General features: G+C 40.0%; 1 protein-coding gene across 6 annotated transcripts in view; it reads left to right on the forward strand.

The window, feature by feature from the left end:
• Nucleotides 1-15,908, forward strand: part of BCKDHB (branched chain keto acid dehydrogenase E1 subunit beta) — a 295,498-nt gene that overhangs the window by 52,028 nt on the left and 227,562 nt on the right. For all 6 annotated transcript variants that reach the window (XM_037894371.2, XM_037894372.2, XM_043542562.1 and 3 more), the window contains exons 4-6: nucleotides 6,157-6,290; nucleotides 7,055-7,210; nucleotides 13,828-13,936. In XM_037894371.2, the coding sequence (XP_037750299.1) occupies nucleotides 6,157-6,290; nucleotides 7,055-7,210; nucleotides 13,828-13,936 (399 nt within the window). The remainder of the gene's footprint in view (nucleotides 1-6,156; nucleotides 6,291-7,054; nucleotides 7,211-13,827; nucleotides 13,937-15,908) is intronic.

Genomic DNA, 15,908 nt, shown 5'->3' on the forward strand with positions numbered 1-15,908 from the left:
CATTACTTGTGTTCACTTAAAATCTCTTTGTAGTTAATACACTGGTTTAGATAAAACAATGAAACGAGTTTATTTGAATTGAAGTGTTTGGGAAAGTCCATTTGGGATAACAGGATTTGTTCATATCATTTCTATTAATAAAATTGGTGTACTGTATATGAGCTTGTATTGTCCAGAAGAAGGTTGGGCAGTTCAAGACACACATTTCTGGGAAAAAATCTGGGACCTGGAATGTGCTATTGTTATCCTACATGTAATTCAAGAGTGGCTGGTTGCAGGACAATTTATCTGGGAATGACTTACATGCTGGAGGCTCTGTGGAAGGAGACCGGGATTGGTAGCTACAGCAGCAAAGCAGAGTAAAGGGCACCCAGGTAAGAAGGCTGAGGTGACAGTTGTTAATCAGTCTAGATGGTACTCTGGATATGTCACACCACCTCAGGGACCTTCGTCATGCTTTCCAAGATACACAAATGAGAGCCCAGGCAGACCCATCATATCTGGCCACAGCATTCTTACTGAAGGAATATTTGGACTCCTAGAAACAGTCCTAAAACCACTCACCATACAACAGGCCAGCTTCCTCCAGAACACACCCAACTTACTCCACAACATTAACAATCTTTCCCTCAGAAAACTATAGTCACCATCATGGACATCACTTCCCTATGTACCATCATCCCTCACAATGACGGCAGCTCTGCCTGCTTCAAATATTTACAAGACTGAACAACCCTCATATACCCACCCCAAACACATCGCCAAACTCATCCATTTCATCCTCACCCATAACAATTTTACGTTCAATGCCAAACACTTTGTCCAAACCATGGAAAGAGCCACGGGCACTAGGATGGTTCCCCAATATGCCAATCTCCTCATGGGCCACATGGAAGAAGAATTTCTGGACAAATGCACCACAAAATCAATTATATACCTGAGATATGTCAATGTTTTCATCTTCTGGACAGACTACTTAAAACTTCCTCCTAGATTTCCACCACAACTTCAACAAACACCACAATCCATTAAACTTTCCTTGGAACCCTCTCACGCCAGCCTCAACTTCCTAGACACCCCAATCAGCTTCAGCAATGAAACTCTGCAGACAAATATATACAAGGAATCCATGGATCACCATACCTACCTTGATGGGTCCAGTAACCACCCCAGACACATTAGGAAATCAGTTATTTACGGCCAGGCACTCAGATACCATACACAGAATATGCTCCAAGGAGAAAGTACAGGATATACACCTTAACACACTTAAAACCACCTTCACCAAACAAGGACATGCTACCTAAGAAGTAGATTGCATCATGGAATGGGCCACCCAAATACCCCAAGAGAACCTGCTTCAATACAGAAATAAAACCCCCTCTGACCGCAAACCCCTAGATGTGTCCTACCATCCCACACCTAGGGTATATCCTCAAACAACTAGAACCCATACTCAATGGGGACCCCCATCCTGAAAGAAATATTTTCTGAACCCCCTCTTCTGGCCCTCAAACAACCTCCCAACCTCTCAAAGGTCACGATCCGAAGGAAGTTCCCCACAGACAAGGACCCACCTATTCAAAGCAACACCAGACCCTGCCAACCCCTCCCCTCCAGCTGGATTCCCTGCCCTTTCCTTTTCCCCCTGTGACTGGAGGGGTATTAATGGGCCACTTCACCTTGAATGGTCCCTTGAAATTTGTTAATTGCTTCTGCTAAAGAATCTGTTCTACCTCTTATTACAGCTCATTAAAGAAATTAGATGAGTTTAGACCTTTATTTCTTCATAGCTGAAATACTGTATAATCTCTATGCGTTAAGACTGAAGAGGGCATAGTTGTAAAGGGAATGATATCATCATATCTACCCACACTTTGCCTTTGGTCTCATGACCTAATATTGAATCATTTTGGAAGGGTAAGTAAGGGGTGATGATAACTGCGAGGTGGTTGAGGCATATCCAGAGATTTATGTCTTTAACTCTTCTTGAGCTGGGTCACTAACTTTTTCAGATATAAAATTGGTTTTGAGATCCTTGCTGAGAATTGTGTCTTACAAAGTAATGATTTCAGTCTTTTTGGTAACAGGAAGATGGATGACTAGCAAATGAACTGCATGACAAAATGTATGTTTACCTAACTGATTGTGCTCTTATTTACGTATTTAGGGGGAAAAAATTTCAGCAAATATGGGCATTTTCTAAGCTTGACACTTTTTTTGACCGATACTGTGGCAAGTTCTATAGAAGTGCCTCTACATACATTAAATAGACTTGTCTGCTGAAGCTGATGTTCTTGGGATTTCTAACAAATTTCAGTCTGATATAGTAGATAGTTGACTATTGAATTATTTATTCTATACTGGTTCTTGTACTGTGTTCATCGCTGTAGTGTCTGAGTGCCATCCATTAGTGCATTAAGCAGTACGACTAATATCTGTCATGTATTATTTGTTCTTTAATCTTTTTCCCCAAGGGCTGAAGTGTGTGCAGTGGAGTATGTAGTTTTGGTGGTTGTATTTTTTTTTTTTAATGAGCATGCTGGTATATATTTTAGAGACGCAAAGGTCAACGAATGTGTGTCGCACTTAGGACTATTACATACCTCATCACTTTCCGCTCTAAGTTTTTGGTGGAGTTCATGCTAGCTGCCGAAAAAGTAATTTCTATTGCATACATGAGCTTTACCCTTATTGTAGAGAGTTCTATTGCTCCAGAGGAGTGGAATTGTTGACCACAGTCTTTATCTTGGAGCTTTATGTAGTCTTTCAGATATTCTGGGCCCAGACCATGGAACTCTTTGAAGATAAGGATCGAGACTTTGAACTTGATTTGAAATTCTATGGGATGAGAGTGTAGAGGGCAGGTTTGATGTGCTCATGGTAGCCTATGTTTCTTCGAAGATCACTGAAGCATTATATACTAGTTGGTATGATGCCTTCAGTACGAAGAAAATCCCCAGATATATCATATTGCTGTAGTCTAGCCAAGAGGTGACATAGGTTGAGGCCAGGCCATCATCTGCCAGAATGGGATGGAATCATCTAGCCCCTCTGAGAGGAGAGAAAGCGTTACTTGCATATGCTGCTGTGTCAAAGCCTGGCATCAGGAGGAATTGAGGAGTGCTCCAAAACTACAGAATGACTTGACCAATTGTGGGTGTGAATTGAAAAAAGGGGACTGCTCTGTGAAATCTTCAAAATGCTTTCCTCTGCCTCCCAGCATCTTCTCTGTTTTGTTCAGTTTCAGCCAACTGTTCTTCATCCATGAAATGATCTCATTCAGATACTGGGCCATCTTGGTGGTAGAGGAGTGGTCATATGTGGTGAGGGATAGGTAGAGCTGAATGTCATCTGCATACTGCTGGCACTTGAATCCATGTTATCTGATCAGTTCACCTGGTGGTTGCATGTAGATGTTGCAAAGGACAGAGAGAGAACTGATCCTTGTGGAACCATTAGTGAGTGGTCTAGTGGTGGTGATCACTATTGGTTGGGTGCACCCTGCAGAATGGACTCAAATCTCTTTAGTGCATTTATCTGTACCTGTCATAAATGTAAAGGGAAGGGTAACCACCTTTCTGTATACAGTGCTTTAAAATCCCTCCTTGCCAGAGGCAAAAATCCTTTCACCTGTAAAGGGTTAAGAAGCTAAGGTAACCTCGCTGGCACCTGACCCAAAATGACCAATGAGGGGACAAGATACTTTCAGATCTGGAGGGGGGAAAAAGGCTTTTGTATGTCTGTGATATACCTTTGCCGGGAATAGATCAAGGATGCAAGCCCTCCAACTCCTCTAAAGTTAGTAAGTACTCTAGCTAGAAAATGCGTTAGGTTTTCTTTGTTTTGGCTTGTAAATTCGCTGTGCTGGAGGGAATGTGTATTCCTGTTTTTATGTCTTTTTGTAACTTAAGGTTTTGCCTAGAGGGATTCTCTATATTTTGAATCTGACTGCCTGTGAGATTATCTTCCATTCTAATCTTAGAGTGTTTCTTTTATCTTTTGTTTTGTTCTTCTAATCAAGTTCTGTTTTTTAAAGAATCTGATTGGGTTTTTAGGGTTCTAAGAAACCCAAGCTGGTCTGTGCTCAAGTTGTTTATTCTCAAGCCATCCCTGGGAAGGGGGTGTAAGGGCTTGGGGAGATAGCTGGGAGAAGAGGAACTCCAAGTGGTCCTTTTCCCTGGTTCTTTGTTAAAGCGCTTGGTGGTGGCAGCATACCCTAGTCCAAGGGCAAAGATTTTGTGCTTTGGGGAAGTTTTTAACCTAAGCTGGTAGAAATAAGCTTAGAGGGTCTTTCATGCAGGTCCCCACATCTGTACCTCAGAGTTCAGAGTGGGGAAGGAACCTTGACAGTACCCATGCCACATCTCTCAGATGAGACAGCAGTATGGTCTGGTCAACAGTACTGAATGCTGCAGAGGGGTCTGGGGGTCCAGTAGGATTTCAGTTAACAAGAGGAGATCATCCATCAGTGCAATTAAAAGCAGTTCCAACTTCATGTCTTGTCCTGAACGCAGATTTCGCTGGGTCTAGATGAGCATATATTTGTCCTTTAACTAGCTTCTCTATTCGCTTGCTCAGGAATGGGAGGTTTGACACTGGGTGGTAATTGGTTAAATCCAGAGTATCCAGGATGGGTTTCTTCAGTGTTGGTCAGGCTACTGCATGTATGAAGGAGGAAGGGAAGATTCTTTCTCTGAATGATGCATTGGCTGTTTCAGTCAGGAGTGGCACTAGAAAGAGCATGAGTCAACACCCAATATTGGGTTGAAACTCCTTTATGGTGTCACTTAATTTTTAAATGAATGCACTAACTCCAGGAATGCAGGGGGATTATGGTTGGTGTTATAGGTATGGCAGACCCATGCTGTTTGGAAGGGCTTCTTATATGTTCATGATAATTTTGGTACAATAGAGGGATAGTTCATCACAGTGCTTGCTGCTCGGTTCTGTTGAAGGCTGAAGGCACTCAGGATTGATTAAGTACTTTACTACCTGGAAGAGCTCTTTGGGGATGGATTTGGCAGCTTCAGTGGAGGCTGATTAGAAGGTGCTCTTGGCGTTCGCCTTTGAGGAATTCATTATGTTTCAGCCTGTCTGTATCCGTCTTTGTTTTCCACCCCTGGCAGTCAAGTTTCTGCCCCTCTTTCTTGATCTGGTACAGGGTGTCAGAAAACCAAGGAAGTCTGCATGGGCAGATGGGAGGAAGAAACCTTTTGGGGCTTTTGTGTGTCAATTATGAAACTTATTTCTTAGTTACAGTCTTTACTAAAGATTTTATCTGTAAACTTAGCCAGCGTGCAGAGTTGCAACTGCTGCTAATAGGGTGGGTCAGCATAAGAACTCAGCTACCCTGTTATGCTCTCGTTTATTAGATGACTAAAAGTATTTTTTTTTTATGATGGGTATTGAAGAGGGATTTGAAGGAGGAGAGGGTAGTGGCCTTCTACATCAGCTCAGGGGATAGTTTTGTTCTTGGGGGCAGTTTGCAGAAACGTGTAAAGATGGTTATGGGAGAAGTAGACCAGTTTTACATCACTGAGTGGGAGAAATGCAATAGAGGATGAGGGTGGCCAATTAAGAAGGGTTATAGCTGTGAAGATCCATGAGTACAGTAACTTGAACTTGATGCAGTGGATAAGAAGCCTATTTCCGCCCAACGTATCAGTGCACAATACCACCACTTGGTCATTGCACCTGTGCTCCACTCCGTGCTTTGAATTTTATACTCTAGGAGTTTGGTTTCTATTAATTGGTGCACCAGGAATTAGACTATGGTCTCTCCTTTTTATAGTTTGACCTGCCTCAAAGGCAGCAGTTCAACATGTGAGCGGGTGTGCTTATGCAGTTATAGCATGGGCTTGGAAATTAGCTCTGATTTAGTTCTTTCACTGTTTGAACTTGGGCAAGTGGCTTTAACTCTTTTCTGGAATGGGAGTAATAATACTTCCCTTCATTACAGGTGTATTTATGAGGCTTAACTAATGTTTGTAAATGCGTTGTAAACCCTTATTATAGGTGTATGCAAGCCATCCATAGAGCCATGTACTTGTCAATCTATTAGGCATATTGTAAATTGTATACTTTATGGGGACAAAAGGTGAATTGTTTTCTTTTTACAGTTTGGTGTATTTAAAAGAGCTCTTTCTTTTATAGGTAAAGACAGAGTTTTCAATACCCCTTTGTGTGAGCAAGGAATTGTTGGATTTGGTATTGGAGTTGCAGTTGCTGGAGCTACAGCAATTGCAGAAATTCAATTTGCAGACTACATTTTTCCAGCATTTGATCAGGTTAGTACCTATCACAGGTTGTTTAGGGAAGTAAAGGGAAACAAATTGCCTGTTGAGAGTGGCTTTTCTGATGGATGAAAATATAATCCGCTAAACCAAGTTTTATACTATGATTTTTGCAAACATGTCCACAGTGATGAGTATTACTAATGTTTAAGGCTAAGATTAGGCATGGGTATTTTTAGTAAACTGTGACCTTTTTATTAAAAATACTCATGACTAAACCTTAGCTGCCCTGGGGCCAGTGCTGCTCTCCCCGCCCCCGATTCCCCCCTCCCCCTCCAGGGCTGCCGCTGCTCTAGGGGGACCAGGCCGCTGAGCAGCAGCAAGTGTGACTGGCTGTGGGGCCACCTGAGTGGCTGGCTGTGGGGGTGGCTCCAGCAGTGGCTGGTGCGTCTGGCTCTGGCGTCAGGCACACTGGCTGCTGCAGTTGTGGAATTTCACAGAGGTCATGGAAAGTCACGGAATCCGTGGGTTCCGCAATCTCTGTGCCAAACTCGCAGCCTTACTAATGTTTATATATACTTTAGTCAGAAACGTACAGGTCCAGGCTCCAGGCTAAAAGTTGAACTCAGCTTGCAGGGCAAGGCATCCAGAGTTTAGACACAGCATGGTCCAGTACAAAAGATATAGTAGTGGAAACAGGAATATTTGGATTGTATTTTCAGCTTGTATAACAGTATAAGTATACCTGGCTTGTGTTAGTGGAATGAATATTACTAATGTGTATGAAGGATTTTTAAATGATGATTATCTTGTTTCAGATTGTTAATGAAGCGGCAAAATATCGGTATCGCTCTGGAGATCTTTTTAATTGTGGAAGTCTCACTATAAGAGCACCATGGGGTTGCGTAGGTCATGGTGCACTATATCATTCTCAAAGTCCAGAAGCATTTTTTGCTCATTGTCCAGGAATAAAGGTACAGTAATCTTCATGTTTAAACTTTATTTACAGTTCACAGTATGAGTAAATACTGTCTATGGAAAGGAGACTAAACAGGGTTCAGAGCCTCTTTTTGGGTGAATTTAATCCTTTGAACCTAACTGTGTGTCTGGGAGCAAGTGAGGAAAGGGACAAGGAAAACAAAGACAGTTAAGGTTAATATCTGGTATTGAACATAGATATCTATTAATTGAAGACTACATTAAGTGTACTGTTGTTGTTGAGAATGCACAGCATTCAGGTAATCGTAATTTGTCCCCAGTAAGCATATATGGTATCTTGTTTTAATGTACCATATCAGTGTATAGTAGATTTGGAAACAGTTATTTCCCAGTTTTTATGCCTCTATACATCCTTAACCACAATAGTTAATGAACATAAGGTTTAGGTTGCAATATTTTTAGAGAAGAAACAGCAGAATCAATAATTTTTAAGTCATGTGTGTTTCCTTTGTCTTCCCTTCCCAAATGTGTGATGTGATATTCACATGTGCGAGGTGGAAGAGAGAGAGGAAACCTGACTAGGTGTATATTTTCATAAACACTGTAATGTGGGCTAACTCAAATAAATATTGCTGTGCTAGGATATCACCATTTCTAACTCCATTTCTCTCAAGTTAATTTTTATCTATGGGTTCATACCCTTGGGTTACACAGCCTCCAGCCTTTAGCACAAAGGAAGTGTTTCATCACTTGATTAATTGAAAGACTTCTGAAGCAAAAGCAGTGTTCGTATGTCATTTTAAAAAAATCACAGCTGTTCCTTGTTTTCTCTGGTGTACAGAGATAATCCCAACATGTTTTTGTATCTCATGAGCATCAGATTAGGTATAATATTTCTTGCTGGGAACCCTTCCCCACCCCTTGTCCCCTTCACCTAAAACATTTTTTTTATTCTATGCAGCTGGTTCAGGGTGGGAATGCATTTTATTTTTGTATATTGGATTTCATTATGATATCCCAGAAGTGTCTCAGAGACTTCAAGAAATAATGTGTCTGGTCCACGTTTGACATACAATCTCTTCAAAACAGGAGCATGTAGAACTGTCCCTACAGCGGTTTTCATTGGGAATGTAAGAGTAAGAGACTCAGGTGCTTTATTACTGCCAGATTCTTATTATTTCATGACTGAGACAGGAAGCTGGGTATTGATTTTTGTTTTGTTTTGTTGCTAGGGAAAATGAAGCATTGTTGCATATGTTGGTGAGAAAAATTTCTCTGTTAGCACAGATCCGGGGAATTAACAGTATTGTAACACTGAACAAAAGACAAACAGCAATACAAGCATCAGGTTAAGATAACTATTCCAAAAAGAATGCAATACCGAAAATTAATACGGTATTTTTAACTTCAGATAGGGAGGACACAGACACCTTAGGAAGTCAGGGGAAGAAAATTAGGAAGGTGTCCAAATCAAGATATGATCCAAGATGGGCACTTGAATATTAATTCCTTAAAGCCAGCCCCATCTTCCTCCCCACTGGCAAGCATCTTTCTGTTTTGATGGATCAGTAGGTTAAACAACCTGGCATTTTCAGTGATATTGCTTTCAAAATGCTGCTTTTTGTCATGCAAAAAACCTCATTCCAGACTGATTCCTGTTATGGGTGTTTTTTCCCATGTATCTTTTACCAGCATCCATTTATTAAAGCACAAGATAACCTTCAAAATGTTGAGACTATTCTAAAGATTATTGGGAGTCCCTTCCTAAGAGTGTCTGATTTAGAGAACAGGGTGCATAGGAATAACAGGTTATTTAGGTTGATCTAAAGGAAAGAAAATGATAACCGCCCACGTTCCTTGAAAGGAAAAAAATAAAGGAAAGAATTCTTGCAGAATGTAAAAGACATGGTACCAACTGAAATAGTGCATGTACAGAAAATAAAAGAATGGCAGCTGACATAGGTGACTGACTCAATAAGAGATTTCCTCACTCACCTTGTCTATACACTTTTTTTTTAAAGCTTTCTTGATAATGGCTTTGGAGTAGGAACGGGTGATGTGTGTAGTCAGCCTTATTTCCTTCTATCATCATGCTTTTCCAAAAAAGTCATCTCAAGAAAGATTTTAAAAACTTGTGAAAGAGAGCGAAAGGGCGGTGTCTGAAAATTGTGGTATTATATCTAGTTAACCTGTAGATTTTCTTCACATTAGGGAACGAAACGTTTAATACCTTTTGTAAAGCAGAGTAATACTTGCTCACTTACCATGCAAAAGAACACCCTGGAAGTAAATGACACAGTACACATACCCTTACTTTCTATAGTGGCTTAAGGTTCTCTGTACAGAACAGAAGTGATCATGTTTAAACAGAACTGTGGTTCTACTGAGTTCCATGTCTTTTTCTTCCCATTGTAGCCAGAAAATTAACAGTGGTAGTGTAATCATTATAGGGATTGTTGTTTTTATTCTGAATATCTACCAGAGTTAAAAGAAGACTCCCTAATATAGTTATAGCATGTTTTTCCCCTGTATGAACTGGCAACCTGCCATAAACAATACCTTCTTGAATAACAGCAAAAACTTACATAGCGTGGCTCCTACTGCATTTTAGAACTGTGTTTAAACGGTTACTGCACATTTAAAGAGGAAAGACTGTACCACCATAAGCTTATCAGAACACATTATTTGTGTTAGTTTCAGATGTTCTGTTAACAAATTCCCTGAAAGGCAAATTGAATGATATTTTAAATTGCTACTTTTTATATAATTCATAAAAAACAATCAGATGCAAATTTGCAACAGCTTAATGTTCAGGGTAAACTTGAAATTCACATCGGCTTTTCAGTCACTTGATCACAGATGTCTTCAGGCTCATTGGACAGAGGCAGATAACGCTCGTGTCTTCCAGAAAAACTTGGAGTGAAAAGTTACCACATTAGAATACATTAAGAACCTTGAGCAGGAGTCAACCCACTCTTCTGGCACCCCCGCAACATTTGCTAATGTTTAAATTGCATTAAGTTCAGAGTTAAGGCTGAATTAGCATTTTTGAGATGTCAACAGTCTTAAATTGTTGTTCGGGGACATTTCACCAGCACTAAATCCATACACAATTTGAAAAAAAATTAAGTTAATGATTTTATGCAAATTATTATAGGTAGAGCTGGTAGCACCATCTATAATTAAGGTTGTCCAATACTCCCCCTACCAGACCCTGTTTCAATTGCTTTGCTTTGTTAAATTTTAGTATGTGATCATGTAATTAAAGACTGTATCTTAATGCATGTGCACAAGGAGGCTGTATTAAGGTTACACCAGTAGTAATAATTGTTGTATTCCCAAACTTTGGAATGCTTGATTTTTCTACCTTGATGTTCTTTTAACTTTTTTTGTATGTAATATTAAGTAACTTGTATAACTTTTCTGCACAATAGGGACTACAGTTTTTTTGTAAAAGGTGACAACCGCTTTCTCCCCACTCTCCTTGGTAGCTCCATGCTGGGTGGACACCAGCAGGGAGAGCATTGAAAACAGAAGAGCAGAGATGATAGTGGTGTTGATGCCACAACAGCATTTGGTGGTTGGAGGAATAGCTGCAGGGGAATTTCTGCTTAAATCTGTTCAAGAGAGAGTTTTGTTGGCGTTATTTTGATAACTTATTCAGATTCAGGTGGTATTTGGCAGTTCTGGGTTTGGATAAACTTCAGTGAAGTCAAACTTGGTTTCGCGCTTCTTATTGTATAACTAGTATTATTGTGTCCATTAAAAACACTTGATTTGAGTAGATTTGAAATTCTGACAGATGACATTGGGTAGGGAAAGAGGTCCTGACCAAACAAAAAATTTAAAATTCTGAAAAATTGTAAAAGCATTCTTTTCCTTGAATTGTTTCCTAAGCTCTGGTATTTCTGCATATATAGGCATATGCTTCATGCGAGGCATAACATTAGCATGAGATAATACTAGTTAGTTATGTCACAGTCTCACATTATCTATTAAGATTCATATCTGCTAACTGGTATGGGTGCTTAAATACCAAAGTTGTAGGTCCTTTTATATGTATCTGGTAAATAGGTAGGAAAAAAAACGCATGGCATCTGGTATTCTTTTTTTTTTTAAGTGGCTCTGTCACATTTGTATTCAGAATCTGAAGTCCTCTGTGAAACTAGGACTCTTGGTACATTTGTTCTGACAGCATATGTTAATGACGCCTTCTGGACTAAGGTCTTTGAGCCATTTTTTTTTACTGAAATCAGATGTCTTTCCTGATACCCACATCTATACTTGGAAGTGCTTTCTAACCCAAACTCAAATGGTTCTTTCATGCAAGCTCTAGGGAACAAATCATCCTGACATTGTGGAAACACAAGTTAATTACAAATATTGAGTAATAGATCAATTATCACATGGAAATATTTAAATTTGTTGTAGTTAAAGTTACTAGATTGTGCAGTTGTGTCTAAATCTGTGTTCTGGATAAACTCTGAGATCCTTGATTGACTGCATTGAACAGAATTTTACTTCCCAATCCAGTGCAAATTAAACTAGTGTCACGGCCTCCATACTTCCAGCTGAAAGAGTCAGCAATCAGAAGTGAATGTTACAATATTCGTGTAATTTTCTTCCTCTCCCTTCCTTCTTCATTTCTTTTCCCTATTCATTTCTTTTTCTGTCAGTCTAAATTTGAGTATCAAAGGTCCTTCCAGTTCAATATAGGTAGGTGGATGAGGGCCAGATCTTCAAAGTTGGGTACAAGAGTTGCAGAACTGCAGTTGCACATATCTAATGTGTGCATCCAGATACCAGAATGAAATTGTGCATCAATTGTCTGTGTATACAGGTGGCCTGGTGTGGTAGCTACCTAATTGGCTATGTACATATACAAATAAATGGCTTGTGTGCATTCAGATATCAGGTATGTGCACACCTTTGTATAGTTGGGTAATTGCACCTTCCTAATTTTAAAAAACTAGCCAGACATGTTAGTAGACTATTCACTCTTGATATTGGGTTTCATACCATGTTTCTTCAAGTGTGAGAGAAAAGGTGTACGGTTCCCAGAGTACGTGAAATTTACTCAGCTCTTGCTACCCTCGTATGGCTATTCAGAGGAAGGGCTATAAGAATGAGTGGTTGGGAGTCAGAAAGGGTCATATGCTATGCATCCGATGAAGTGAGCTGTAGCTCACGAAAGCTCATGCTCAAATAAACTGGTTAGTCTCTAAGGTGCCACAAGTACTCCTTTTCTTTTTAGAAAGGGGAAGAATGCCTTTGGGATGACAGGGCTTATAGGATGTGGTTTAACCTCATCCTGGAGAATTTTTCTGTTTACTTCCTGATTCCATTAACTCTTTGTTTTGTTGTGAAACACTGTTCTCTGAGGAAAACACGTTGCTGATTGCAGTTGTCATTCCTCTATCTTACAGTGAAATAAAGTTTTACTCTAATAAAAGTTGTTGGACTTTCACCATTTCTGGTTCTCCCCTCTCAAGTAAATGATAAGAGGGCTCCTGTGATAGCACAAGTGCCAGCTGGAGAATCCAGACTGCCTTATGTGAGCAGAATTCCTCAATGTCTGACCCACTGCAGAGAAAAGGACTGTTCCAAGTCTATTTTGAGGGGAAGAAAATACTTTCAAGAACCAAAAAAGCATTTTAAGTACCATACTTCGATTTTACTACCCTTGTTAGCACACTTTAAGTAATGAGTAGACAATAAGGATGAAAATTATTTAAAGCAAAGCAATTGCTGCTATTTGACATTAAGTGAAATAATTTCTGCTGAACGGTGAGATGATATAAATTTGACTGACTTGTGTGGTGTCACTTTTGAGTATGATACATGTCAACAGTACTAGTAAAGGTTTTAAGTATTGTGCATTAAAGTCTCTCTCTAAATATTGAATATACTGTATTTGTAGTATAAACGTTGCAGCCGTACCAGGATTAAGAAAAAACAATTTAAGCAAGAGTCTTGTAGCAGATAGGAATTTCCACATTATTTACAAATGGTCACTGTAGTTGCATTTAAGAATAGAGAGAACCTCTTTTAGTTGTAGGTTACCATTAAACTTAAAATAAGCCTCCTAAATATAGGCCCCAATTCAGTAAAACCCCCAAGCTTGTGCTTAAATTTTGTCACACTGATGTTGCTGACGAGGAATGGATTTAAGCATGTGTGTAAGTGCTTTGCTAAATCAGGCATAAACAAAGATTATTTTTTAACTTTTTTTATTGTTAATTGCAATTGCACTTTTAGAAAAATGGAACAAGATAGAGCGCAACATACATATAGCAACAAGTAGCGCTTCCAACAGCTAGTGATGGTTTGGCAAATGTTCAGATGAAAATCCCGGTTTTGTTTTTCCTGCTTTGCTTGCTCCTGATATTAATCATTAGTCTCCTTCATGCTGCTTCTAGTCAGTTTTTTTTTTCTAGGAAGCGGCACAAACTTAACCCAGTGTAGAAAAGGAAAAACGTTCTGAGCTGTTTTTAATCTTTAAACAATTATTTGGTAAAGCCTGACCCTAGTGGATTTTATGTAAGTATTTGTGTAAAACTCGAGTAGCCTGCTAACCTAATATTATCTCTGTACCTAATCCTTAAATAGCTGAATTATATTTTTAATCAGTTTTTATAAATAATTTTTACAGGTTGTTATTCCAAGAAGTCCTCTTCAGGCCAAAGGACTACTACTATCGTGCATAGAAGATAAAAACCCCTGCATATTCTTTGAACCTAAAATACTTTACAGAGCAGCAGGTAAAAATGTTTCTTATATGTCGTGTGCTCCAATAAAATGTAGGGGGTGGGTGTGTGTAAGTTTGTACTCAATGTAAATTGATGCATTTTATGTTATGGGATCCATCTTTATATTTATTTCTGTTTTTTTACATGTTTAATTATTTAGTGTGTATTTTAGAGAAGCTGCTCAAAAATTGGCCAAGGTTTTAATATATGGGTGTCAAAGTTAGGTACCCAAATCCATATTAAGCACCTGATCCAACTCCCACTGACTTCAGTATTTGTAAATTATAATTAGTGAAGTACTGATTCCAAAGTCCGTAAAAGTTTTGTATTCATATTGGAATGAAGAATTGAACAGTAAAAACATGAGTCAAGAGACCAGTGGGAATTACTCTTCGTGATTAGGGAAGGGATCTTGTTAAAAATCATATAACTAGGCCTTCCAATACATGCAAGACACACAAATGGAAACCAGCCTTGTGACAGAAAGACTCTGGTCTGAGGAACTGTCCTGGCTAAGTAAAGACAGTTTGAGTGTACATCATAGCCACCTGCTGAGTTCCAGGTAGACAATCTTCAGGTGTGTTTTGAAATATAAATTATGTCCATTTCATTTTTCTTTACCAGAAACTGCCTTTCAGGGGCATTATCTTTTTTTGCTCTGAGAATTTCTGAGAACATCATGTGAGCTAGGATATAATCTAGAGTACATTTGTGGTGATTGGAGGGGACCAGGGTTTTGATACTTCTGGGCTTTTACCTTTATTTAATGGCATCTTTATGGCTCAGTTCCTCCCCTTCCCTAGCTGTTCATCTTTTGAGCTGTTTTGCTGCTCTTGTGAGCTGGATCAGTTGACAGAAAAGGAAGAACAGTGGAAGAGGCTAGAAGTTGCTCTGGTTCATGGAAAATTATATGAGCTCACTGGTTGGTGTGTTTCTCTTCCTGCTCCCTGCTGTGCTGCTGAACTGAGAATCATTGCCAGGCTCTCCTGTGGGGCCACTACAGCAGAGAGGGAGCTAGTGAATTCAGGTAGGGACCAGAGCCACCAGTTCTGTGTGAAAGATGTCAGTGCAGCTGAGAGAAGATTTGAAATTGCTACTGCCTCTGTCCTGTGGTCATTTCCCTAATCACAGGGCAGATGTGGCAACCATCTTTTATCGTCCCTCGTAAATGCATTGATCCCAGCTGCTGGAAAGCGATGGCACAGAATCAGTGGATTTGTTTTGAGGTGTTGTGGGAGAAACATAGTGGCTTCTTAAAGGTACATGTTCCACTTCTTTATTCTGTTGGGGCCTTCTTCACACCTGTAGTGGCTCTAGTACAGCCAGGCATGCAGGAACCTGGCCCTGTTCCCCTTAGCAGCACAAGCAGGAAGAGGTAAGAGAGGAACTAAGAGCAGAAGCAGTGCCTCATGCAGAGAGCAGGACTGAGCCTTGAGGTGCATAATTCATGTAAGGGTACGTCTACACCTCAGCTGGAAGTGTAATTTTCAGCTTGGGTAGACATACATGTGCTAGCTTTGATTTGAGCTAGTGTGCTAAAAATAGCAGTGTAGCTGCAGTAACACGAGCATGGCACAGGCTAGCCGGAAGAGTACTTACCTATGGTCTCTGACAGAATTGTATTCAGGTGGCTACCGGTTCTGCTGCCTGTGCAGCCACAGCTACGCAGCTGTTTTTAGTACACTAGCTCAATCAAAGCTACAGTGTGTATGTGCACCCGAGCGGGAAATTACATCTCCAGCCGCAGTGTCTGACTAAGGCTATGTCTGCACGGCAGACTTTGGACAACACAAGTCTCAGCGGTGTAGGGCTGCCAAAGTTGTTACATTGTTTGTGCATGTGTGTGCTTCGCTGCTTGCCTTAGCTCTGTTTACTCACCAGGAGTGCTTGTGTTGTTGCAATTTGATTCACTGTGGGTAGGTATCCCAGTGTGCCTTGTGCTGCCGTCTGTTGCAATACCTTCTGGAAAGTTTTTTGTCAATGT

Source organism: Chelonia mydas, chromosome 3 (assembly GCF_015237465.2).
Source record: "Chelonia mydas isolate rCheMyd1 chromosome 3, rCheMyd1.pri.v2, whole genome shotgun sequence".
Taxonomy (NCBI): Eukaryota; Metazoa; Chordata; order Testudines; family Cheloniidae; genus Chelonia; species Chelonia mydas.